Source organism: Pavona decussata, unplaced genomic scaffold, assembly GCF_977016875.1.
Source record: "Pavona decussata unplaced genomic scaffold, jaPavDecu1.1 SCAFFOLD_93, whole genome shotgun sequence".
Lineage (NCBI taxonomy): Eukaryota > Metazoa > Cnidaria > Anthozoa > Scleractinia > Agariciidae > Pavona > Pavona decussata.
Window position 1 is genome coordinate 1,003,958 of NW_028145510.1, and position 26,314 is coordinate 1,030,271.

The 26,314-nt window shown below is 39.4% G+C and overlaps 1 protein-coding gene across 1 annotated transcript; it reads right to left on the reverse strand.

The window, feature by feature from the left end:
- Positions 1–316: 316 nt before the first annotated feature.
- Positions 317–26,193, reverse strand: LOC146473484 (solute carrier family 12 member 4-like). Its single transcript, XM_085118123.1, has 25 exons — positions 25,987–26,193; positions 25,692–25,768; positions 25,442–25,564; positions 23,199–23,345; positions 22,698–22,752; positions 21,630–21,760; positions 15,894–16,138; positions 15,075–15,241; positions 14,620–14,757; positions 13,409–13,507; positions 12,996–13,053; positions 12,655–12,777; positions 11,922–12,095; positions 10,645–10,743; positions 9,809–9,928; positions 9,543–9,647; positions 8,530–8,618; positions 7,264–7,343; positions 6,413–6,501; positions 5,835–5,932; positions 5,129–5,335; positions 4,091–4,182; positions 2,649–3,139; positions 1,356–1,489; positions 317–700 (listed from the first exon to the last, which is right to left on the reverse strand). Exons 1-25 carry the CDS (start codon positions 26,102–26,104, stop codon positions 609–611), a joined length of 3,351 nt encoding a protein of 1,116 aa, XP_084974249.1. The 5' UTR covers positions 26,105–26,193; the 3' UTR covers positions 317–608.
- Positions 26,194–26,314: the final 121 nt, after the last annotated feature.

Consider the following 26,314-nt stretch of genomic DNA (forward strand, 5'->3'; position numbering starts at 1 on the left):
TCTTAAGACCGCAGATATTTTTATTTCATCTCCATTTATAGAGAAATTAAGTGGCTCAGACTATTTATTGCCAAAAAGTCATTGAAAAAAATACCACACACCTGGCGTTTAAAGGGTTAGTGAGCGGGCTTTTAGAAAAAAGAGAGTGAAAACTTGGCTGCTACGAATCAGTGCGTGGAGTTGAACAGGATAACTAAAAAAAATTACATTAAATTATCGACATACTTCTGTTTTTGAGACATACATGCGTTGACAAAAGCAACAGTACAAAGTTCTGATCGGAGTAAGCAACTAACAGGAAACGTTTTACAACGAATTGTTATAAAACACAGTTCAAATTCCCCTTTATTAATCAATCCAATTTCACCAATAAATAGACGACTTAAATATCCGCAAAACATGTCAGATTTGTGACAAAATCACTGCAAAACACCATTAAAATGCTTCAGAACGTCCTTTTTCGAGAACTGAAAAAAAAGTCGCTTTAAAAGTCCTCTCTTCACAAGTTGAGAAATGACTGGGATAATCATCTTCTTTCTCAGGAAACTTATGCTTAATTTTTGTTTTCCCCGAACTAACGCCAAGATGTCTTCAAAAGATGAACGACGTCACGAGTAAATGGTAATAACTTCCCGTCCACCTCCGCGAACCATGAGTACTCGGTCCAGTCCTTCTGTCAGCTCGTCGAGGAATTCCATATCTGTGATGTTATTAAGGAGAATTAAGGCAAATCTACATGCAACATTAGTAGCTTAATAGATTGCAGCACTTTTAATGCAAGGGCCCCATCTCATTGCCGCTCCGTTTCCACAATGTAAGGTAACCATGTTGGTTTGTGTATTACTGTACACGGAGTATTAAGGACGGTGCCTACTAATATCAAAGTATTTTTCATCGGTTTATGACTATGCGGGAAAAGAAAATCTTAGTAAGGGCTATTGGAATCAAAAAAAAAAAAAAATGGGGATAACCACGCATTTTTTAGAGATAATCAAGGAACACTAAAAAGCGCCAAAATACAAAACAATGTACGGAATTTTTTCCCAAATTGAAGCTTAATTATCTCTGAAAAACGCATGGTTATCCCTAATTTTCTTTTCGGATTCCAATAACCCTTGCCAAGATCTGCTTTTCCTGCGTAGTTATAAACCGCGCAAAATATATCTTTTTTATGATGCACCACCGTTAAGAAACACGACTTTCTTGGACCATCGCGAGATGCGCAAAACGTATGCGCAGTAGCAATAGTAGGCACCGCCCTTCAGGTAGGATAAAACGGTATCCCTCTTCTCACTCATCCACCCATCCCCAAAACGTTTTACCCACCCGGCACCCCTGGGGATCAAAGTGGATACAATGAAGCCAGTCATTCTCTTCTGCTGGAGCTCCTGGTAGGTTGATGACGAGTAGTTGAGTTCCTGACGATCTGTCCTTCACGAGTTGGTTTAACTTCACTGCTGTGTTCATTCGTCGCAAGTTCTTCTCTTTCCTGTAGACAATGAGAGCTCACCAATAAATAGGTTTAGGTTTGATCGCCAGGAAGTCGGCCAAGCGGCCTGACTCGCCCATATTCAGTCCCCTCCCCGAATCAGGAAATTATTTTTTTAACCGCGGCCAATTAACTTCTTCGAAACGACGATGCGAGATGGAACTTGATACATTATTTAGGACCAATGTGTCACTATGCACTAGTGCTAAGGGCACAATTGCACAACATTTATTTGTACCCTTCACACAAATTGCCTCAGTTTCCACTATAATCTCACTCACGACTTACTCCTGTCTGGCTTCGTAGCTCCGTCTGTAGAGCAACGGCCGATCAAATACGGAGGTCGTGGACTCGATTCCCGCCGAGGTCAAAGATTTTTTTCTCTGCCTCGCTGCTGCGGTCTTCCATTTCCTTACTAGGGCTAACGCTCAGTGGGAAATTCGTAGGTTCACTTAGCACTACAACATACACTGCAGAGCTAATTCTCTGATGTATCATTTGTTACAAATTGAGTATCCTGACTCCTGAGGTTCGTTCTCAACTGGGAACAAACTTAGTTGATTCAAACCCGATTCTCTTAATTTAGACAAACGAGATGTTAGCCTCACGATCTAGGCCTATTTGTGAGAGCTTAACTTAATATGAGCAATGGTCGTTTTTCTACTCATAATACACTAAAATGCTACCCTAGACAGAAATTAAGACCAAATGAAAAAACCAAACAGGAAACTGGTGCTTAACCTTAAATGCTCCGTGCTTGGTGCTTAACCTTAAATGCTCCGTGCCAAATTTATTAAACTTAAAAAGGTAAACGGCTACGTAATCTAACTAAGCATAGCTTTTTCCGCCGGACGAATCTATTTTCCCTCTAAATCTAGGCCTATTAAAGTTTAAGGTTCACCACCGACCGTCACAAAGCCAAAAGAGATTGAAAACTCAAACTAAATACTCTGTTCACGAACGCGGATAAAGTTTTCAAAGTTTTCTTCGGATTGGAACGGTAAGAGGCAAGGACAACTAGAAAATTGAGGGGGGGGAGGGTGGGGGAATTCATGATCATTTTCGTGTTTGCCTCAAGAGTCCTTTAAATCTTCACTTGTGTGGCAAATAAACTAAATAAAAATAAAATACACAAAATAATAAGAGAGAAAGTACTTACGGTGTTCCTCTCAAGCTTTCCTTTCCATCAGCAGTGCTTTTATCATCACTAGTACAAGCACTGCTATCAATATTCCCGTCTGTTACTTTACCAGTGTTTGCCGATAGTCTATCTGCAATGAGTCCATCTTCTTTAATGCAGTTCATCGGAAACTCGTTTTCTGGTGTTGTGCTGTAACCAGTGTTTGCCTCACTATGATCAACGTCGGACTCTTTTGCATTCTTTGCGCAGTTGTCGGTTTTAATCGGACCGCCTTCGGGGAGGTTCGTTTCCTTATCGGGGTGGCTCGCATGTTCCGTTTCTTTATCGTATTTATGATCGGAATGCGACCTTCTCTCGGAGATCGATCGCCTTCTGTAAGAGTGTTCAACTACGTCTTGTATCTCTCGTTTGCTTTCTTTTCTGGACAGATGCATTTCGCGCAACATCTGGTGTCGTTGCTCCATCAACAGCGTGCGCTCGTAAGTGTATTCCGAGATGTCTTGGTCCATCTAAAAGCACAAACAAAACCGCACAATGATGCTGTTAGCAGACTGAGCGCAGCTGGAAATGGTGTGAACCTAGAAGTCATACCATACACTGTAAGTCGGAAAGGCATGATCATCCGGGTAGCACTGAAGAGGACTTTTGTTGGTGACTAGCCTGCATAACAGCCGCTAATTGAGCCGAGCGGGAAGAGAGAGACATTAAGCGCGAAGCGAGACTCGAGAACGCGGAACGTAAGACGAGGGGGAGAGAAAACGCGCTTCGCGCTTAATGTTTCTCTCTTCCCGCTCGGCTCAATAAGCGTCTGTTATGCAGGCTAGTTAGTGACACTGTTTGGCGCTTTGGAAACCTGAGCGGTAGCCATCATTCAGAGTCATGTAACTTGTACATCGTCAGTTGCGTTATTAAATCTCTGATTACTGGCCTGATTGGTAAACAAAGTAAGTAAGGGTGAGCTGATATCGATACCAAATGCTCGATATCCGAATCGTGGCTTGAAAAATAGCAATCTGACGTGCGAGAAATATAGGCTGTGTCGATCCCTTTCGATGTTGCTCGTGTGACCGCTGACTCGGCTATTGACTATTGACACTTGACTATTCGTTTGTGTCTACGGCTGTTACACCGTGCTCGAAGGAAGTATCACTGCCCTGTAACTTACGTGGTCTCGGTGGCTCGTTCCAGTCGCTAGTTTGTGTTCAGTTACTAGTGTGTTCAAGTTTCTGCCAGTCTCGTCAGTGTAAGTGGCCTGGCAGTCGCAGCATTTGACTTTGTAAACTGCTTTCTGTCTGTCGCTCGGTTCGTCTTTGTCCTTTACACTAGCTGTTGTCAGTAGCTTTTTTCGTTCAACACAAAGGAACTACAACAGCTGTCTGCCAAAGGAGAAACCCTCGATTGTTTTCCTTGGGATCCCGGCAGTTCATAACCTGGGCCCAGAGGCTGTTATTTGTACTCACCATTTCAATGACTTCAACTTGCGCTTTGATCCTAAGTTGGTACATGAAAGACTCCAGATCCTTCTTCATTTGGATACTGTTGTCTTCCAGTTCTGAAATTCTCTTAGTCAAGAAAAAAACTCAAATACAAATATTATGCCATACTAGGCTGTTCGAGGAAAAGAGCCCGCGCTCCTACCCCGGAGTACAGCGGAAATAGGCTTATGCGAGATAAATAAACAGACAAACAAACAAACAAACAAATAAATAAATAAATAAATAAATAAGCAACAACTGAATGACAGCAAACCAAATTCAAGTTCATGTCAGTTTTGAAGAGTTGAACAGTTATGGTTTGCCCTTAAATTCCCTTGATTCTTATTCATCGATTTTTTTCTCACCGGTGTCGACTTTCCTTAACACAAACTAGTTCAATTAACGTTGACGGAGCTTCGAGCTTACGCGAAAAGACACGAAAAGTAGTATGGGTAGCTGTAAATCCTTTTCATCCTGAGTTAACTTCAAGGTTGTCAGTGCGATAGGATGGGACAAAACACCATAAATATTCAGTTTTCGTTGATGATTTGTGTTCTGTTGAAATGAGCTACAGCTAAGTTTGATAAATTTACTAATAAGTTGCCCGTGTCACCTTGCGGTCTTGTCGCGTACGCGTTTTTAGACAACCTTTCATGAAACAGCCGTAAAATAAGTGCAGTGACGGAGTGAGACCTTCAGGTAAGTGGGAGAGGGGAGGGAGGGGGGAGGGCTCTTGAACGCTCGACTTGGTCCTCTTTGTGAAACGAAAATAAAACATCTCGACGCCTCGGGTTTGGTCCATAAAAAGTGAGGGGTGGGGGAAGCTCTCTTCGATCCGCCTCTGACTGTGCTTCTTGCAGTTTGAGCTATAGGATAAATTTGAACTAGAGCATTTAATAGTACTATCACTGAGTAGCCCTTAGTTATATCATAAGAGCATTCTTGCCGGCGCTTGTACGTTGTAAACGCATCACAGGGAATTTAGCAGTGTTAATACTTGAGCTACAGGCAAAGCAAGGATACGTGCTACAGTAAATATTCTTAGATTGCATTTCTTCCAAACTTTATGCTGTTTCAGGAGGAATAGCAGTAGGATCATGAGGCCGCCATCATGAACAATCCACCACACGTCTACATTGCCTTCTAAGCGTTCCGTGTTGCTAGGAAACGAGTCTATCTTACGAGCCACGAGCAGCGCCTCCTGGCCTTTGGACATGCAGCGGATGGTGTCTGTGAAGGAAACAAAATAATGAAACGAAATCTGAAACACCTTTTCATACAAACGTACGTGTTTTCATTTGTACTCGTCCACACACAATTGGTCAAAAATACTTCATGGTGACTTCTTTCGGTGTTTCTGCTTTATCGTTTTCAGCGGGCCAAACGACATGAAAAAGTGTTCGTTTTTGCCGTCCGCAGGTATACGATAGATTTTAAAACGTTATAAAAAATTGCCACTTAGAGCAGTTTTCTTGTTATTTGATTGTCTCCACCGATCGAAGCCATAACAAAACAAAAGCAAAGACAAAAACAAAAACAAAAACAAAAACAAAACAAAACAAGAAAAGGTATGACGATATATACAGGCAATAACATATTTTGAACGGATAAGACAACGGCCCAAGGAAAACCTGGCACCAAGGGGTACAACAAGAGAAAAGAGCCGTTACAAAGGCTCAGGTTTTGATGGCCAAACAGAAAGTAAGCAAAGTGTGTCTGTTTTACTTACGAACAAAACTCTTCCACTGCTGTCTCTGCCGCCAATTCTCAGGCCACGTGATCAAAAGCGTGTTGGGTTCCAGGCCCCCTAGACCCGAACTCTGCGTTCTGTAACGTAAATGACACATTTTGCGTTTAACCCTTTAACCCCTCACATGAAAGAACAAATGCTCCTATCTTGTTCTGACACTTTCCTTATAAAAGAACTGGGAAGAAGTTATTAAAACATATTAAAGGAAAATTCTCCTTGGGTGATAATATCCTTAATTCTCATGACCTGAGTTAGTTGTAAGGACCTGAGAGCTACTCTTGTTTTCTACAGTTCACCTCAGTTACAAAGGCAAGGGATAAAAGAGGTCTTAGTCGTCATTACTTAATATGAAAATACGTAAAGAGACGAATACTGAAGGGGGAAAAAGATATCCAGAGGCATATGATCATAGTGTAATGAGCATTGATCACTCGTTGTTTATAAATTCCTACATTAGTATTAAAAAATTGAAACGAAATGCATGTTGTAAAATACTGATCCATCTTGATTCGTTCAAAATCTACCGGCTTTTACTATTCAAGGAAACTTGTACTCACAGAAAGGATATTCCCTCAGCAGCTGCGGAGGCCACGATAACTTTCATAAAGCCTTTCACTTTTTCCTCTTTCATGCAGTCAGCCAACACCTGCGGAATATGTTTTACTGATGAAAATATACCACCATCTTAAATAAAACCCCTTTAAATTCTCTCCTGCGCACCACCTCCATGCAATGCCCGCCAGAATAAATTTGAATAGTTAAAAAGAAATAGAGTTGATGCATTTTTTCAGTAAGTGACACAGGCATACTCGGAAAAAGGAATTCCGAGTGCTACTATCAGGAGTCATACCTAAGACCTTCTGATTACTAGTTCGGATGCTCTACCACTGAGCTACAGGAGATTCGTGGGAGCTAAGGCCATCAAACTAGGTTCCAAGGTCATAGGTTCGACTCCTGTAGGGAGAACTCAGAGTTTTCTTTTCCGAGTATGCCTTTGTAACTGACTGAAAATACATCTTTAATTTATTCACCAGGCTTAAAATGTAACATGACATCTCTTTCACAAAAAAGAAACATCTGTACCCTAGAAAGACTTGCTCCTTCTTAGAAAAGGGAGCATCCACATAGAAAATGAAATAGAGTAATTTGCGTTTGAAGTATATGGCTCTTGTATATTATGTCAGTGTTCCGGTATTTGTTCCATCTACCACTGGTTTTGACCCTGGTTCGTTTCCACAATCATGAAAGAACGATCTAATATGGGAAGTTTGTTTCTGTTCGCAAAACTACATTACTCTTTCCCAGCTCGCTTGGTTTGGTTGTGTTGGCGAGTAACAATTTTAAGGAAAATCACTGTATTGCAGCATAAAGTATTTCTGTCCGTACTCCCAAATACATTCGCTCTCACCTCTTTGGCCAAGGCCACATCGTCTGCTCGTTCATTGAAATCTCCTTCCACAATGGACCCCACTATCGTAAGACCACGCCCTGCGAAACAAAAGAAGTTTAGCATTTAAGATGCAGTTTACGATGAGGTGGGTGGGTGAATTGGAACAAGACAAATCCAGTTCACTCACTTCCATTCTGGTGAAAAACACCGAACCAATACCATAACAACTTCATTGAAGGAAAGAACCTCTCAAGCTAACCTTATGGTTTACTAATCAAAAACAATATACATTTATCGTAACTTACTATAGTATCTAGCCATGGGAACGATGTTGTCAACCCGACCTCAGTTGCTCAAAGAGCGGATCCATCCAGATACATTTCATGCGCTGGATAGCGACTTATCTACTGGATAAACTTATCCGCTCTTTGAACAACTTGAACCGGGGCCTATTGAAAAACTGTCCCCTTTTGTATGTGGAGAACATCAATTTTTTTGTAATCATCGGGCACCTTGACTATCGTAGCATGAAATACAGTAAATCTAAGACGGTTTTTTTTTACAATAAAAGTTACCTATCTAGCATATGAGATTCGGGAAACTGGGACACATGCGCAGTATGGTTTGGTTGAAACTAATTTGCATACAACTTGTCGCAGGATTTTTGCCTTTCCGCCCGCTATTGCAAAAGCTTTCAAAAGTATCGCAACAAACAGCTTCTGAATTACTCTATTTATATACTTGATGTTATATTGAGTTGAGAATATGACGTCATCAGTCCCCTTATTTACATATTTTACACATTTTTCAAACGTGAATATCTCCGGAACCAATACAGATATTTAGAAACGGTAAACGGCGTTTTTAATCTTTCTTAGAATTCTATGTGATAAACCCTAAAATTCAAGAGGTAAAACTTTGATCATAGTAGCACTTTAAAAGGGTGGGACCAAGAATCACATGCCAAGACATCAAGATTAGTAGTTATCGTATAAGGGATTAGGGACTGCATTATGTAACATTTGGGGGACCATTACAGGCATTACACTGTTGTGATTGGGGTAAAAGGGAGATCAGTGAAGAGAAATTTACATTTACCTTGTTATAACAGTAGGCCTCCACCTATACTAAGCTCTATTTGCACTACACCCTGATAACCTGTAGGAGCATTGTTCTCTTGTTTGTCCTTTTGTTTTCTCGTCCAATAATGTGCAGATTGCTCATCCCTGTTATGCAATATAAATGAAGAGAACCCTAAAGAGTGGAAACCTCGCTTTTACTCACCATGCTTCAGTTGACTGACCAAGCTCAATAGGCGTTTGGACTCTGGTTCAAGATTCTTTTTCAGGGAACAGAGTACAAGAATCTGAGGTCTAAAGAAACACAAATCACATCAGTTTGTTTAATATCCACTGTCGTCTCAAACTGCTCTTTATTGAGTAGCTTGATTCTGTTTAACCATTCAACTCTTTTCCACCGTTGTAAGCGACACCAAATCACATAACATTGTCTTCATCTACATCTACAGTTGTATGAAGAAAGGGCACACCCTCTGCGGAAGGGTTAAAAGTCCAAATGATCTAGAATCAAGAGTTACAGCTGAAGCCAGGTCGGAGGGCAAAATGTTTCACTGTTTGGATGGGCAGTTACACAATAAGATTCAATAGCACTGACCAGAATGCATCTACAACTGAGTGGTATAGCTTAACAACAAAAAAAGTAACAGCACTACATTATCTGCAAGTTCTGTCTGTCAACTGGAATGTATGCTATCGTTAATCTTTGCAGAAGCCAGGTCCAGAAGGAAACTAGCCAATAGTAAACTGAAAAATTCACGTCCCTTTCAAATAGCCAGTCAATGTGTCACTATAGTTTCCACAAAAATAGCTGGCTGCCTCAAACTAAAAGGCAGCCTGACCATCCCCTCTGAGCCTTCCCAACACAGCAAACAGCAATTAAGTTAAACTGAGCAGAGTGCATGACTTATGCATCAGTCAATCCCAGCAGTGCCCATCCCCCCACCCCCCTTTAGAAAACATTTACTTTTAAAACATCCACAAGTTTCTATAGTCCTTGATGGACTAGCCAATCTGCAACGTAGTTCACGTCTTGCACCCATGGTTTGGAAACCATGTGTATCGAATGCCTGGGAGTCGCCCCTGGGTACGCAAATGCACCACCCCGGGGCCATGATAAAATTGCGAACGCCCCCTTCCCGGGATTGAGAACGTAAGCAAATGCTCTGTGGTTGCCTGGGGGTGGGGGGACGGCATTGCTGAAAATGACTGATGCATTACCTCCAGTTCTTGGTGTGTGGTGGACCCTCTTCCAGCCTCAGGAGGCTGTATCTAGCTGCACTCAGTGCCAAACCCCGGAATCCATCTCCCCACTCAATCTTTGCTCTGTAAATAGAAACAAATTAAAGGAATTCCAAAGGTGAAGTCATCACTTGAACCCTTTCTCCTCTGGGCTTTTCAATTAATAGTTTTGGTGATTTTTTACTGTGTTCAAAGAGGAACTGCATCTATGTAGGGAGTAAGACTGAAGTAACAAATTTTCTCACCCTTGAAATTCAATATACTTGTAAATGGCAGCAGCTAAGATCATAGCGACTAATGCATAATACCAGCTTGAGATAAACATCAAGGCCAAACAAAGGCACATGCCTAGAAATGATGTGAACCTAGTAAAATATGAAATGATGAAATGGTACAAAGTTAAATAAATAATTATTATTGACTTTAACCAAATGCATAAATCTGTCTATTATTGTTTTCAGCACCCCCCCCTCCCCCTCCCTCCAACTTGGAACTTGGACCCCTCAAATGGAAGGCTAATCCATTGGACATTGAACAAGACTCCCACAGAGTGATTTTTCTTTGACCTCGAAATAATTATCCACAAAAAAAAAAAAAAAAAAGAGCAGATCTAGATGAACTGAACAGTGTCAATTTGACTGTTTTAACAATAAACTAACAGATGCAATTATGCACTTTTTGGTTGTCTTTGATCCATTGCCTGAGCACAAAACTTAAATCAATCAATGTTTCTCCTTGACATCAATCAGTTTAAGCGATATGATAAAAATGGGTCAATTGAGCACTGTTTGCTCCACATTATGGTGCTCTTTAGCAGTAAACTGAACAGCAAAACTTTGTGATTTTTCTGATCTAATGTGGATGAGACAACTAATGAACAGTCACATGAAAATGCCTCTTCCCTCCTATTAAAAACAAGGTTATAAGTGAAAAGTGTGACATACTAACATTTGATCACAACATCAAAATAACATTGAAATTTTAGATGTTTTACAATTTGGGGTCTGTCTCCTATTTCTGGTGACAAGGAACAAGGAGGATTGGATGCTAGCTCACATCGCTCACAGGATAACCGACATACCAGTGGTAGTACTTGAATCGTGGTCTCCAGTTTGGTGTTCTCAGAAGTGACTGTAATACACAGGCCAAGTTGACAAAACCATAGCACATCAGAAAAAACCTGTTGATGACATTATTTAATATAAACACATGAGCCATTCTACTGAAGAAACAAGCTTGCATAATATTATCATAACGAGACATAACATGCACAATGTTAAACACTGTGACAGACCTTTCTATTGAGCTAAGGGTATCATGAAGAAAACATTAGGACAGCGAGAACGTCACTATTAAAATGAATTCACATTTAATGTTGTTGCAATAATTCCAACTTGTCATGACTATGATATTTCACTGAATGTAATGTAGAGATGGATTCTTAGAGACTGCATCCAAGTTTAGAAAGAGAGAGAAAAAATCTTCATCCTGTGGTTATGTCTTCCATAAAATGTGCCATCAGGAAATTTCATGTCCTAGTTGTGCAGTGAAGGCAAAGAAATGTACAAAAAAGTGTAATGCGTATGCAGAGTTGTTGTTTTTGTTACCAAATGTATAATTGCTTTTTTGACGTTCCTGTTTTCACACCGTCACATTGCTAAAACTCCCTACTGTACAGTGAAGGTTCTTTGTCCATCTCGTCATTTTAATAGGTGCAGTAAATCTAAATTCTATGAAGGCATGGATGAAATCAGTGGATTCATGTGGAATCAGTAGATTCATGTACAGACAAGAGCATGTGCCTGAGAAACGATACTGCACGGGTGCTATAGTATCCTTGGACATTGGCCTCATCATACTAGCACTCAACAGTGAAATATCGTAGTCAATATTAACACAGTTAAGCCATTAAGGCCCGACAGTGACCAAGATCTAATTTCTTCTTACAAAATCACTTCTTGATCAAACATTGCGAGTCATGAAAATAAGGGAAGTGATTCCCAAACTAGGTTGAAATGATGTCTTGATTTTTAAACAAATTCTCTCAGCTAGCACCCTAAGAAATATATAGATGAAAGAACAGTAAGGAGATAATAATATGCATGTTGATATCGCTGCTCAATGGGTTAAACATCCAAGTTTGAGACTGGACCTGCAACAGGTAACCTACATGTAAACCTGTCAGTAAAGGTTTAAGTAATATTTGCAGATGTTAATGGCAGCATCTTCGTTCAATAAAGAGCTTCCTTAATGCTCTCTACCAAGAGATGATCTTGGTAGAGACCCTTTTATTCAGTGGACACTGATCAATGCTATACCAACTTAAAGTATATAACAGCAAGTGTTGCCCAAACTCACATAGTTATAATAGGTGCAACTGAATCCAAGTTAGCAATCAAGATTCCAATCTCAGCGATACAAGCTGTAAGCATCAAGGCACGTGTGGGCTCCCCAGACTTTGAACCATATCCGAAGATACTAAGAAATGGAATCAGATTGTCTCTAGCTATGGCCTGTAGCAAACGTGGTGCACTGCAATAAACAGAGACTTACATCACCAAAATGATACCAGAAACAGTACAGTGTATGTCAACAGACAAAAATATTTTTTAAATTGTGTGAAAAGAGCTCTAGAGTAGAGAGACAAAAATCTCAACAGAGTCAACAGACAAAAATATTTTTAAAATTGTGTGAAAAGAGCTCTAGAGTAGGAAAATATGAGTCACCTTTCAAGTGCTGGAAGATTCCCCCACTTAAAAAAAAAAAAGAATTGAATTTCTGTTGAGAAAGATTGATTACAAGTACAAAATAGCCGCTTCTGAGGTAGATTCATTATCAGGGCCCCAGCTCCGAAAATATCTTTGGAAGAAGTTGTATTTTGCTCTGAAATAGAGTTAGGATTTGGAGAACTGGGTGGAAATCCCTGCAGACACTTAATACATGTAGCTTAAAATACATGTAAGCCACCATCTATCTGTCATTATTACTATGGTCAGATATTTGTGGCCTGTTGGTGGCCAGATAAATGGTTTCCATTGTAAATTAAGTTCTCAAGGAAGTGAAGTACATGTACTTTGAAAACTGGACTAACCCAGTTAGACTCTGCATCCCTGCTCCAACAGTTGATAGAAGTGAACCTATAAGAATCACCCATTTAGTAGGAGGCCAAGCAATCTCCGCCACGACCATCACACTGCCAATACTACGACCAAATCTGAAAAATATCACAAGCACGCACCAACTCTGTGAGTCAGACAAAAATTAATATGTAATGTCTTTGGTACATGTACATAAAATTCACTAAACTGGGATGCAAGATGCAACCACACTGAAGCATAACTGGTCTACTAAATGATTTTATTGTTAACAATGCTCATAGTTAACTGACAGGTCAGATATCTACTCTGTACCTAAATAAACAATATCTCTTACTTGTCTCTCAGCAAGTCCCCATGCACTGTAGCTCCAAACAGCAACACGGATGTGAGATCTAAAAGAAACCGTCAAGGAATACAAAAGCAACAACATCCCTACACATGTATGTTTCAACCTGAGATAACTATTAAGCAACAATAATTCTAAAAAGCTTTAACAATTAATTACTTAGAATGCATTTTAAATTGAAGCTTAAGTAAATCTGAAACATGTGAGGCTACCCCAATTTTCAACAGCCCTTGCTAAGATCTTCTTTTCCTGGACAGTCATAACCTGCACAAAAGTACCTTTGAATTACTAAGTAGGCACTGTCCTTGAGAAATCCGAGTTTCTCGGACCATCCCCAGATGCACCAAACAGACGCGCAACAACAAAAGGAGGGATCACCCTTACAGAGCTTTGAAGGATACAGACGACAGATGTAGTTGTAATAGCCGCTATTGTGCCCTTTGGAATCGACTGCTGGGCGTCCTTCAAGTCACCTGACCTGTTGGATCCTGCCATGATTCCTTTGACACAAATCACACACACGCAAAATTAATAAGAAAGTACCACATTTACTTGAAGATACATGTATCAAATACATGTACCAATCAGTTATCGGATTGACTTGATACATGTACAGTACCTTATCTGAGGATGTTTTATCAAGACGGGTGTTTATAAGTGATGGTTGGGGCATTCATTGTTTAGGTGTAAATAATTATTGTGGAGCAAAAAGGCAACAGGAAAACACAATTTAGTCTCATTACTACAATTTGGGTGTTAACAGCTATAGTAACGCCGCCCGCCTGTAATTTAAATTAACCTGAACAAAAATGAAAAATAAAGCCTGCTTGGCAAAGGAAGCAGGCTTTTGAGTTGACTTGCCCTCAGCTATGTAGCATTTTATAAAGCGTGGCAGAACTGCCATGATGGTTGTTATTGTGTAACTCTTGATCAGTTGTATTGTGTTGGAAATTTGTACCATTGACACATTGTAAAGAAAACTGATGGCCATTCTTGACTGATACATTCAGACAAAAAATGGTGGAGAGAGGAAAACTGATGGCCATTCTTGACTGATACAGTCAGACAAAAAATGGTGGAGAGATCCAAAAATCAACAGCGGATGCCATCAGTTGACACATAATGGAGAGCTTAAGCACAGACGTTCGTGAGCCATGTGTTTCCTTTTTTGGCGTGGTTTTGCTCATTACCATGGACAGGAGAAGCTCTTGTTGAGGACTGTGGCTTGACGTTACAAATGCAATGGCGTGAAAACGAGATGTCTAACATTTCAAGTGAAGGCCATTTGTCACGTTTCCAAAAATCAAAAACAAATTACCAGCCTTAAGGGTGACTGGTGTTCCAAACTTCCAGCAAGTGAATAAACTGTATTTTAATTAGTTGGTGCACATAAAGGGTGATTTCGTGATACAGTGTAAATCACATTCAAGATAAATTAATTTGGTTGCAAAGAAAATGGATGGGGGGGGGGGGGGGGAAGAGGTGAGGGCATATTTTAAAGAGACGGGTAGGGTGTGATCATTTTCTTCCTCTAAAAAGGAGGGGGAGGGGGGGATCTTATTTGAGATTTACAGTTGTAATAGTGGGCAGCCTTTAGAGTTATTGACCCTACCAGTGACAGAGGGGAAGAAAATCGCCAGCAGAATGAAGAATGATGTGGTGATGTCGGACCTTACTTCCCCTTCATGCGAACCAGCCTCTACATCTGGGGCAACCTCGTCTTTTTTAAGATATTTACTATTCCAGTTATCTACAAGAAATTACAGATATAAAACAATGAGTTTTCACATAACACCCCCATGGCTTGACTAAGATTTATCAAGTGTAACTCAACAAATTCGACGTATGGATTGTGCAGTTCCAGACAAAAATCCATACCCAGCCCATTGAAGGTCATTGGAAATTCATAGGGGGAGGGGGTCTAAGAAGCCAAAATTTTAGAAGCAAAGAATCAAGCTAAATTGGAATTTCCTGGGAGGAGGGGGTGCAAAACAAAAAACCTTCGACTGTGGGGGCAGTATGGATATTTTCTGGAACTGCACAATTTACAGAATCCATGTTTCTTACCAACAAAGACGCCACTAGTAATTCCAGGCACTCCATCTACGTAGGATAGTGGATTATTCTTCCAGTACATCTCATCATTTCCATACGCCTTGATGAGTGATGAATCATTCCTTGAGCATTCATGATAGCTGTTACTGGCTAACAGCTTGGAACCTAAAAGACATATCCTGTGAAGACAGAATTTTAGCTTCCGGTTAGTATTTTTTTAACCCAAATTTTTTGCCTTGAAAGTGTGTGGCAAAGGCCAACACAGCTGAGCTGAGAACCTTTAAAAATAATTATAAATCAAGTAAATATAATATAAAATAATATAATCAAGTACTAAAGTAAATAGATTATAGTAACGTTTAGATCTCATTATCTTATCTTATTAATTTTAATGGGACATTCACTGCAAAGTTACAATGAAAGAAATGATATTCAATAAACTTACCTAGTTCGCAAGGGTAGCACTTAAATAATTAAATTAAATAGTCTAATTACTAGCAGACCTGTTGAAATGTTTGTTCTTGAGGGATGGCGGGAGTGGGGGAGGAGCTGGAATAACTGGAGAAAAACCTCCAAGAGGAAGGATGAGAACCAAAAACAAATTATTCAACCCACATAGAATGCTTAGTCCAGGAATTGAACCTCAGCCACAATGGTAACATTGTAGGTCAGTACCCACAACACTGCACTGTGCTATATTCCTCCTGCCCAAGTAGGTTCTGACTTTTAAGTGAATCTGAGCATTATACCTACATTTTGTAGCCTTGGCGTGTGCATGGTTTGTAATTACAACTAAGTACAATGTAAACATAACTTTTTAAGTCACATAACCTGGGCATGTGCCGTGCATGAGCTGAGAAGAATCCAAGATAAATGGCCAAAATGGAAAACAGAACACAGGCCAGAAAAAGAGACGCACATTTGTTGACGTACTTGACACCAATAAACACCACTGCAATAAGTAAGAGCAGCAGTATGGAGCCATACACCCGCATGTTATTTAGCATCACTGGTGAGGTGGCACCACCCCCTGATCTCACATCCCCAAATATCGACATTGATGGGGCAATGTAAGTCTGAAAAAAAAAAAAAAAATTATCACTTGAATACTAAATTATTAAAGTTTTTGTAGTTGTAGTAGTACTGGGGCAACACAGCAAGAAAATACGCTTATTTTGTGTTGAAAGCACAGGGAATGGTCGCCCTTTTAATTTTCTCAAGCCAGGGGCTCATATATAAAAACGCTAGACTATTAAGAGCAATTCTCCAGGAAAGTGAAGCAAAGTTGGAAATGAAAAATTTTAACCCCCCTTCAATTCTTGTGTGGAGGTAGCTTACCTTAGGGGATAAATAAAAACAACCATATTTGGATCGGCAGATGTATCGTTGCCATGGTAACCGCACCAGATGACGCCGGCCTTGGGACCATGTTTTGAGCAAAAGTTCCATTCTCAAAAAGTAATAGCCTGCGAGCAAGCTCTCTTGGGGGTGGGGGGCGGGAGGGGGAAAGAGGAGAGAGCTTGCAACGATGTCTCAGGAATTTTCATTTCTGCGTTGAATTTTTCAACGCAAAATGCTGATTGGTGGATATTGAATTTGGTGCTTACGTCATTGCTCTTCGCGTGGGTCGTGTTGACAACACAAGTTTCTATTTGTGAGGGCTGCGAGAATTTCTCTAAATAACATAGGTTTTCTCTGGAATAAAAACCCGAACAAAGTCAAGCTGCCAATGCTTTACTTCAAAGTAGCGATGTTCTTGCAGTTTTGCCTACGAGATTTAGGACAAGTTTGATATTTCAACCTTTTGCATCAAACAATGTTAGTTTTTTGCCCATTGCAAAGTTTCATTATCGACTACTTGATCGAAGAAACAAGAAGAATGGGGATGCCTGCCGCTTCGATTGCCGATATTTCAGATGGAGAGTCAAGGTCGGCCAAATTTAAACTTTTGTTTGGTGTTTGGTTCAGCCGATAAAAATATGAACATCTTTCAGCTTACGCCACAAATTAAAGCTTTCTGAATATATTGACTCAATTCCGAGTGTTTCGGTACGGCGTTAACAACGAACAACCAGTTTTTTAGGGCAACGTTCTTTAGAAGCGCAATAATTTCCTTTTGATCTGGCACTCTCACGTCTGCATTTCTACTCGTTAACAACATCACAAATTTCACACGAGTTGAGTGTTCTGAAACCACATTGTTGATATTGAGAATAGCGTCCTCGTTCTCGGAGACCCGGCTGCAAAATTGAGATTCTTCCGATTTCCTTGCACTGCTTCTTTTTTCCCTGGCCGGACCGTGTCAAGTTTTCGACATTTTTTTTATGTCCAGTAGTTTTGTGGCGTTGACATTGCAGTGCAGTCAGCAAGATTCGCTTGACCCTTGGGACGACATTTATGACCTCGACCTTTTGGTCAATCGGCTTTTAGTGTGCTCACAATTAAGTAAAATCCTTCACTAAATTTTCTGATTTTTGTGGCACTCGGTAGGCATACTCCATCAGAGAAACTATAGTTTTTGTCAGCAAGGATTCCCGTCTTTCGAGGTGTATCTGATAACATTGTACCTTTCACATGTTTGTTTACGTTTGCTATTGTTTCCGGTTTGCGCTGATTGGCCAAATTCTGACAGCTAGGACAGCAGGGAGCCGCGGGGAGTATTGGGGGCGGCATTCAAATTCCTGAGACATCGTTGCAAGCTCTCTCCTCTTTCCCCCTCCCGCCCCCCACCCCCAAGAGAGCTTGCTCGCAGGCTAAAAAAGTAAAAGTAAACGAGTCTAGTTCTCGGGTGCATGTGAACCAGTTCAAATGAAATTCATACATATGGTAGAACCACTCTCCCAGTTTATAAAATTCGCCGTTAAAATAATTTGGGTTTTATAAACAAGAAGAAAATGCTCGTCTTACTATGTTCCCTGTCAGCCATTTAGACAAGCAGGAAAAACAAGCACAACCATAATTGTAATTTATCTGAAAGTGCTCCTTCCACATAAACCAAATTAGCAGCAGAGATTACACAGATATTGATGTTTCTAAATATCATAAAATCAATTTGGGGAAAACTATATTCTGACCATGGGTGCTGAAGACACCTGGGACAAATTGCAAAAAATTGCAAAATTGGTAATTTTGAGGACTCTAATATTTGGCTCAAACAGGCTTTAGAGAGAGAAAATCAGCTTCAAAAGTATCTTCTTTTATCATCTTGTCTGCTACCTACATTTAGTAAATAAGGTTTTGGCCAACAAATTTGATGAAATATAAATTGATACAAAACCTATCTTTAAGGTTTTGGGAATTTCTTCAGGATGCTTTCGTCGCATGGTTCTCTCCAGTGTCTCTCCTTCGCACGCTCTGTTTTTTTTTTTTTTACCAAATCTAGCGCAGACTCTAATGTAACAGTTACTCCCATCGAATATCCAGTTTGCCGTGTTTCAGACCAGAGATGATGATACAAGTAGCCAGCATACACTTGACAAAGAATAGTTGACAAGGTCCAAAACATGGTCGTAATACTTGCGATTTCTGCCGTCCAGCACCTAAATTTATCAATATTATCCAACCAGGAAGTAAAGTAAATGTGTCGAGATCAATGTACAAAGCAAATGCATGCCTTTGAACAATCCAAAGTAACGTCTTTGGCTAAAATCGAGTCAGATATTGCGATAGTCGACAAGCCAAGAATGGTGAATAAACTGAACGCGTAGGCCGGAAGTCCAAGAAGCACGACTGCTGACCGGATGTTACACAATGTAACGGAATGTAACACCGGGTGTAATTGTAAGTGTAATGATATCCTCTTGTAATGGGGTTGTTTTACAATGGCAATGGTGAGGAAAGCTGAAACAAAAAAAGAAACAAAAAAAAAAAAAACGAAAACAGAAAAACCGAATGAAAACAAAAACAAAGGAAATGAAGCTGAACTGAAGCTTGGGTGAATATTGAACGCATGATCATAATAGCTGCACCCCCCAAAACGATTGCTTTTTAGACTGTGAAAATGCAATTACAAATTCAGTTATGATTAACTAGTCGTGACAAGAGAATGAAAAATTCGCATGTGAAATGTTACATTTATTAACCTGCACGACAAAGAGTAAGATTTCGTCGCTGATTTCATCACTTTTTATACCAAGTCCGTAGGCTTGGAAATATCCCTTTGACATTCACTGAGTTTTATAATGTTTCCACTGCACTCACAAACGTCCCTTTTGGGATTTGAAAAAGAATAACTTTCCATTGTCCCGACCAGGATATTTTCCTTCGCACGACGATATGCAAATTTCCCTTACAGTGTTTTTGATCGACGGCCAAATTTACTTCTGGTCACCCCTTCCCCCACCAAAAAAAACAACAACAAACAAATAAATAGACAAACAGAAAAAATGCCAAAATTTGGGCTGGTATTAGGTACTGAATGTGAAAATTTATCGGCCTGGAGAAGACTTATTTATTTCTGGAGGAGAGGTGGGTCAAAAATTCCAACTTCATAACTGCTAATGTGTACACTAATTCCCCAGATCAGCGACGTATCTTACATGCAGGCCATCCTCAACATCCAATAAGCAATAAATAAAAAAATAAAATAAAAACAAACCCAGGAAACATGGGCGGCTTATGTCGTTGCGTAAAACGATCAGTAAAGCGCTTTTATTTTGTGGTCTTTATTCACAACTGTCAAACAGTCATAAAAGCGGATCAAAAGTCGTCCTTTTATCCCTCTATCAATGATATATTGCACCAAAAATATCTAAAGAAGAGACAATACCATTTCGACAATGTCGCTTTATCTGAACCTACAAAAACAAACAAACAAAAAGTGCGTATATCGCATTCTAAAGCCTGACATCCGGTCAGCAGTTTTCCTCCTCGCATTTCCGGTCTACATACGTTTGGTCGTAAACAGGTCGTAAACAATGATTTCTTCGCTTCTCAACCATACACCACGGAATGTACAGCTCGATTTAGCCAAAGACTTTATTCAGAATCATCGCAGACTTGCATTTGCTTAGCTGTGATCTTGATTCATCTATTTAACTTCCTAGATGGATTGTATTGATGGATTATTTCGGTACTCGATACACGACTGTTTGACCTGTTCGAGTGTTCTTCATTCGGGTTAATGCATCATCATCTTTGGTCTAAAAGTAGATGTTTGGCAAGGCTAGCCAGTTAGATTTGTCCTTTCCGCTAGAGTCTGTGCAAGATTTGGTCAAGAAAATGGAGCGAGCGAACTGAGGAGAGACCCATCCTATACAACAAAAACATCTTGAAGAAATTCCCAAAAGTTGCAAGGTAGGCTTTGTTTCAATTTATATTTCATCAAATTCGTTGGCCAAAACCTAGTCAATCAAATGTAGATAACAGACAAGATGAATAAAAAAACCTCTGAAGCTGATACAGTATTCTCTATCTAAAGCCCGTTTGAGCCAAATACTGGAGCCCTCAACATTTCCAATTTTGCAATTTTTTGCAACTTGCCTCGGATGTCTTCAACACCCATGGCCAGAATATAATATTCCTCAAGTAGATTTTATGATTTTTATAAACTTCAATATCTATGTAAGCTCTGCTGCTACTTTGGTTTTTTGGGAAATAGTACTTTCGGAGAAATTACGAATATGGTTGTGTTTGTTTTTCCTGCTTATCAAAATGGCTGACAGGCAACATAGTAATACGAACATTGTCTTCTTGATTATAAAACCCAAAATACCTTAACGGCAAATTTTATAAACTGGGAGAGTGCCTCTACCATCTGTATGAATTTCATTTGAATTGGTCCGCATGCACTTGAGAACCCGACTCATTTATCTCTACAATTTGAGAGTGAATTTTTTTGTCAAAACATAGACCTCAGGCCGAAGTGATTAAGTGTGGTTACCATGGCAACGTCACGCCTGCCGATCCATATATGCCTGTTTTTGTTCATCCCTCCAGGTAACCTACCTCCACACAAGAAATGAAGGGGGGTTAAAAATTTTCATTTCCAACTTTGCTTCACTTTCCTGGAGAATTACTCTTAAACTAAAAAAAATCCATGGCTAAAATACATCAATTCAATAACATTAAGGAGGTTTACAGATTTCTAAAGTTAAAAATCCTACATGTATGTACATTCTGTCTACACAAATTGAAGTAAAACAAAAAGGTATGGCAAAGAGTAGATAAATTCAAAGACAGTTCTTACACTGGCAGCCAGTGAACATTACATGTTTCAACTGTGATCAATTGGATTGAATCCCACTCGTGTGACCTATAATTACGGAGGCATGAAAATGTACTTTCCCACCTAACCAAAAAGAGAAGTTGGATAAAAATAATAGGCTTTTTAGGGCTTTTTTTTTGTCATGAAGTGCAGGGGCCTACCCCACAAGTGGGCTGGCTAACTTTACTGACTCGAGATACTGGGGCACGGCTATCTTTGCTGTTAAAATCTTGTTGCATTACTTTATATGGGTAGGTGGGCTGGCCCTCTTCCTTGATCCTGATTTAAGTTGCCAGAATCTTGGCAAGCACAGGGCTGAAAAGATTTCATATACATTGTAAATGTCAACAAACCAACCTTACCAGGAGAATTTCAATGGCACCAAGGATATACATAGAAGAAGCAAAGGTAGTTCCAAGATAAAAGAGCAACCCAACAGCTCCTCCAAACTCAGGACCAAGAGCTCGGGAAATCATGAAATAAGCACCTCCACCTTAAAATACAAAGTTAAAGGTAATTAATAAGTGAAGATTAATTTGCACACTTTTTCTAATAATTTCACAACTGCCATTAATAAACCACACCTACATAAATGTATGTGTTGTAGGTTAAAATGAATCCCATGCAGGTTAAAATGATTTCAACCTAGGCTGATTTGTATTTTCCTTTGTTTCAGATGTAAATTACCTAACCGTAACAAAGGAAAATACAAATCAACCTAGGTTGAAATCATTTTAACCTGGATTCATTTTAACCTACAACATATGTACAGCTGTACTCAGAAATGTTCTCCTGTGGTCCATCAATAAAAAATATTACACTGTATGCGATATGTCAAGCGGAATTTTTCAAAAGGTGGCTGATCAAAAATTAAGCGCCTTTAGTGAAACGCGTACATTACGACACTAAATCACAGGTTTCATGGCCCTGCAAAGGGTCAGAATGATGAAAAGGAGAGAAGAAAGCATGACTTACATGTAAGTGGGCCTGTTTTCAAAAATCCATGTAGATGTATCATTTACTAAATTTAAATGCAAAACTCTCCTGATAAGTTGTATTGAAGTCTGATCTTATAGTTAAGGAAAAGTGGGAAACATACAGTTCAGTGAAGCTACATTCTACAATGTAGTCTAACTGAAACTGAGGCTGAAAACATGGACACTGACAGGCTATCTGAACAAACAGTGTAACCCACATTTAAATTTATAAAAAAAAATATTTTTTTTCTTTGTCAAAGATTCAATACATGTACCATAAATCTAGATCAAACGAAAATAAAAAATCCAATGGTTTCCCCTGGAAGATGCATGAACAAATCTGAGGCTATTGTGTTAAGACATACATGTAGTTTAACTTATGAAAATAATCATGGAAATGTTACAAATAGTGTATATACAAGATTAGAGCAAAAATACAGTCATGTAACTTACCTGGAACAACTCCATTGGTAGCTATGGCACTCATTGAAATTGCAGTCAACATGGTCTAATATGCACAATAGAAACATATAGTAGAAGAAAATAACTATAATTAAATACATTTTTTATTATTGTAATATTCTGCAAAGTCACAGTTTACAGGTACTTGTCAGCCTCAATAATCAAAACAGTCTGTTACGAATGCAGGTGTGGATCCAAGAAAAAATGTGACCCTTTTCCGATAATGCGAGAACTGAAAGCACAAGGTTCCAAGAGGTTTCGGTAATTTCTCCCCCAGGAAATTTTTTAATTTTAACTCCTGAAAGTGCCATTTCCTGGGTTTTCACTCTTACAGGTATTTTCCATAATTAAACCTCTAGAGGAATTTTCTTTTGTTCTAGAAAAATAAATTATATTTATTGTCAAAAATCTGACCGTTTTCCGTAAAATGGTGGAAACGGATCTGGACCCACTCCTGTAATGGGTTTCAATGGTTTAAATTTAGGCACTTACACAACAACAACAGATAAAGACGATCAAGAAGGCTTGCAGGGTTCCTGCTACCCCCACTATCCATGATAAACGTATAAATAAGATCACACCAAAGATGTTCTGGATTGTGGGGAGATATACACCCATAAGGGTACCCATCTTGGTGGCCTGGAAAATAAAATAAAATTATTATTTACAATGTATTACCATTTTACATTCATCATCCCACTTGTATCTTGTTTCTGACATGGAAGGGTGACATGATTGTATGCAACGAACACTGAGTTTTGGGACTCAGAGAAGGATTTGGAGAAACTGTCTTCCCATAGAAAAGTGATTTTATGACAATGTTAAAAGTTCACAGTTATTCTCTCACCCCTTTTTTTTTTTCTTTCAATAATGCTCCCCTCTAGATAGCTCCCCACGGCTACACTGTAAGTTTCACGCTCTTAATGAGCCACTAGGGGGCCTGACGTGTGAATTCACTTACATGTACTTAATCATAAGGGGGATAAAAAATAGTTATTACTCAGAGGTACACTGTATTTAGTGAGAGCTCTTGTTACTATAATTTGGACCACTGACCCCTCTGGAAAATCTAGCTTATATATTACCCCTCTCCCCTTACAAATTTCATTGACCTTCCATGGGAGATGAAACTATGGATATTTTCCAAAATCGTTTGCACAACGTGGGTATATGAATTATGGCATCAAACACATACATGTACAGTAGAATCTTTTATATAGTGGGAACTACCGTCACACCATAAAAACATGGTCATCATTAATAATGGGGTGGTCGTATAAAAAGAAACATTTCTGCACAGCCTAACGATCTGAATAGAATTTGAGTTGTAAAATGTACCTATAATAATAAATTGTAATTATTCTGGACTGTGTGGAAATCTTGCTGACAACAATCACTTTTCTAGCTAAAAAGATTAGTGACCATTTCAATACTTTTTTTGTGTGCGGAACAGCTTAAATGACAACTGCTAGGGCCGCTGAATCATTGACTGCCTTTAAACTTAGTATTAGAGCGGTTTTTCCTTTTATTTGATTACTACTATAGCTGCATTTTGTAAGTTCACAGAAACTGGGATATAACGCAACAAGTATGTTTAATAAGTATTTAAAAGTCTATGTATTTAAGCCTGCAAAAGAGGCTTTTTTTTGTCCTCGTGCCCCTCCCATCACACATAACTTGCACTCCTTGCTCACCTCGCCCGCCTAGCTCTACTCGCTTGAAAAATGCAAAAAATAGGGTAATATAATACAAGATGGTTGTGATAGAAAGGTCGTAAGCAGGGTTCCATCCCCCAGCGGATGGGGGGAGGGGGTACATCAATTGCTTACACCTGGTAAGAGTGGGCTAGCTGAGTTGCTCAAAGTATGATTAGCGCTAACCATTGGTTAAGAGGTATCAAAACCTATAGGTTGTCATGGTGTTTAACCTGGGTTAGCACTAACCATGCTTCGAGCAACTGGGCCCTGGCCTCTAAAATTCATACCCATTTCTGTAAAATCCATATCTGTTTCCAGATTTCCAGACCAAAATGGTTAAAATCTATACCCTTTGTTATACCAATTGAAAATGGTTGTAAAACCATACCCTTTGGTCCTGCACAGGGCCAAAGCTATACCTATATACCTTATACAGGAGAGTCCTGTACCCACCCCTGAGAGTTCCACTGTCTATGCCTTTCAATGAAAATATAAGGGCCACATTCCGTTTTCACTCAGCGGAAGGGCAAATTCCCTGGCATGGCTTAATTCTGAAGTCTAATTGTTGCTAATGGTCTTTCTCCAGGATTGAAAAGCAGGATGATGTTTTCATAAAATAGGACTTCCCTTTATCAAGAAAATAACTTGTGAATTATGATAGAGACAACTTTACCCTAAAACAGCTTATTTAAGCTTAATGTAAAATAACAAATAAAACTAGTGGAATGAATATGAGGTTAGTCAATAACGGTCAAAGAAATCTTTTGTGCGCTAAGTGTATTGTGAGAACTCTTTTTATTTTGAAGTTTTATTTAGTCACTGAAATTTTGAACAACGTGAACTTTTGACCGTCCAAGCTCAACAAATCACGTATAAGACTTAAGCTTATAAAGCCTTATTTCAGCTTAAATGCTAAGATAATTTGCATTTAAGCTGAAATGTACACTATACGTAAGCTAACTTATTAGCATGTAAAATTTATTGATCACTCGATTTTGACCGCACTTTAATCAAACTAAAAAGCTTGTCTTGCTTTACCTGGGACGTTTTTGCCGCCTTCGCTTCCCCCTCTTCATCATCCTCTTGGGGAGAGGCCACAGCTTCGTATCTCGATAAACTCTCAAGCAGCGTCGAAATCCTCGGTCTTTTATGGATTTCATCCTGCACAATGGACAGATCGAGAAGATTAAAATGAACAGCTTACTCGTGGTACGGGTCAAACACTCGTCAAAACAAGATAGACTTCACAGTTTTTGATGAACTTTTCATCGAGAATATAATTATTTACCTCATATAAAGCTAAATTTCCCGCCTTTCCAGGAACAAGAACGCTTTTGTAGCTCTCGTTTGCTTTTCTCTCGGGCGCTGACGACAAAGATAAAGAAAACCGTTTATACACTTATTACCCAACGCAAGAAAACCAAAAGCCATTTTACAATACCGTGACAGCGGGAACACCAGGAATACCATAAAAGGATTGAAAAAAAAATTAAAAAATACTGAACAACTGAAGTGTGACAAGGGATGATAGATATTTTCGTTCACACGTGGTCTCGCATTTCACGTAAAAATAGCTCACATACATGGCTCGATAATATTCACTTCAATATCCGTTGACAGATTCACTCGTCTGTAAGTTTCTTTCGGCTCTTTAGATCCATCCACATCGGCCTTTGATACTTTGAAACGATTCTCAGACATGTCTCCTAACGCTAGCCATTCACCATAATATAAACAATGACTGTCTACAGAATTAAAATCAACACAGCCGTCGCGTCTTCCAGTCAGAGCTGTCGTTTCGTATTTAGCGAGGGGGTGGGGGTGGGGGTTGGTTTAAAACAAAACTGACTAGTCGCATTGTTTTTCTGTTCGCCACGAGACCAAATAGGCCGAAATAGGTCTCTGAGGAGG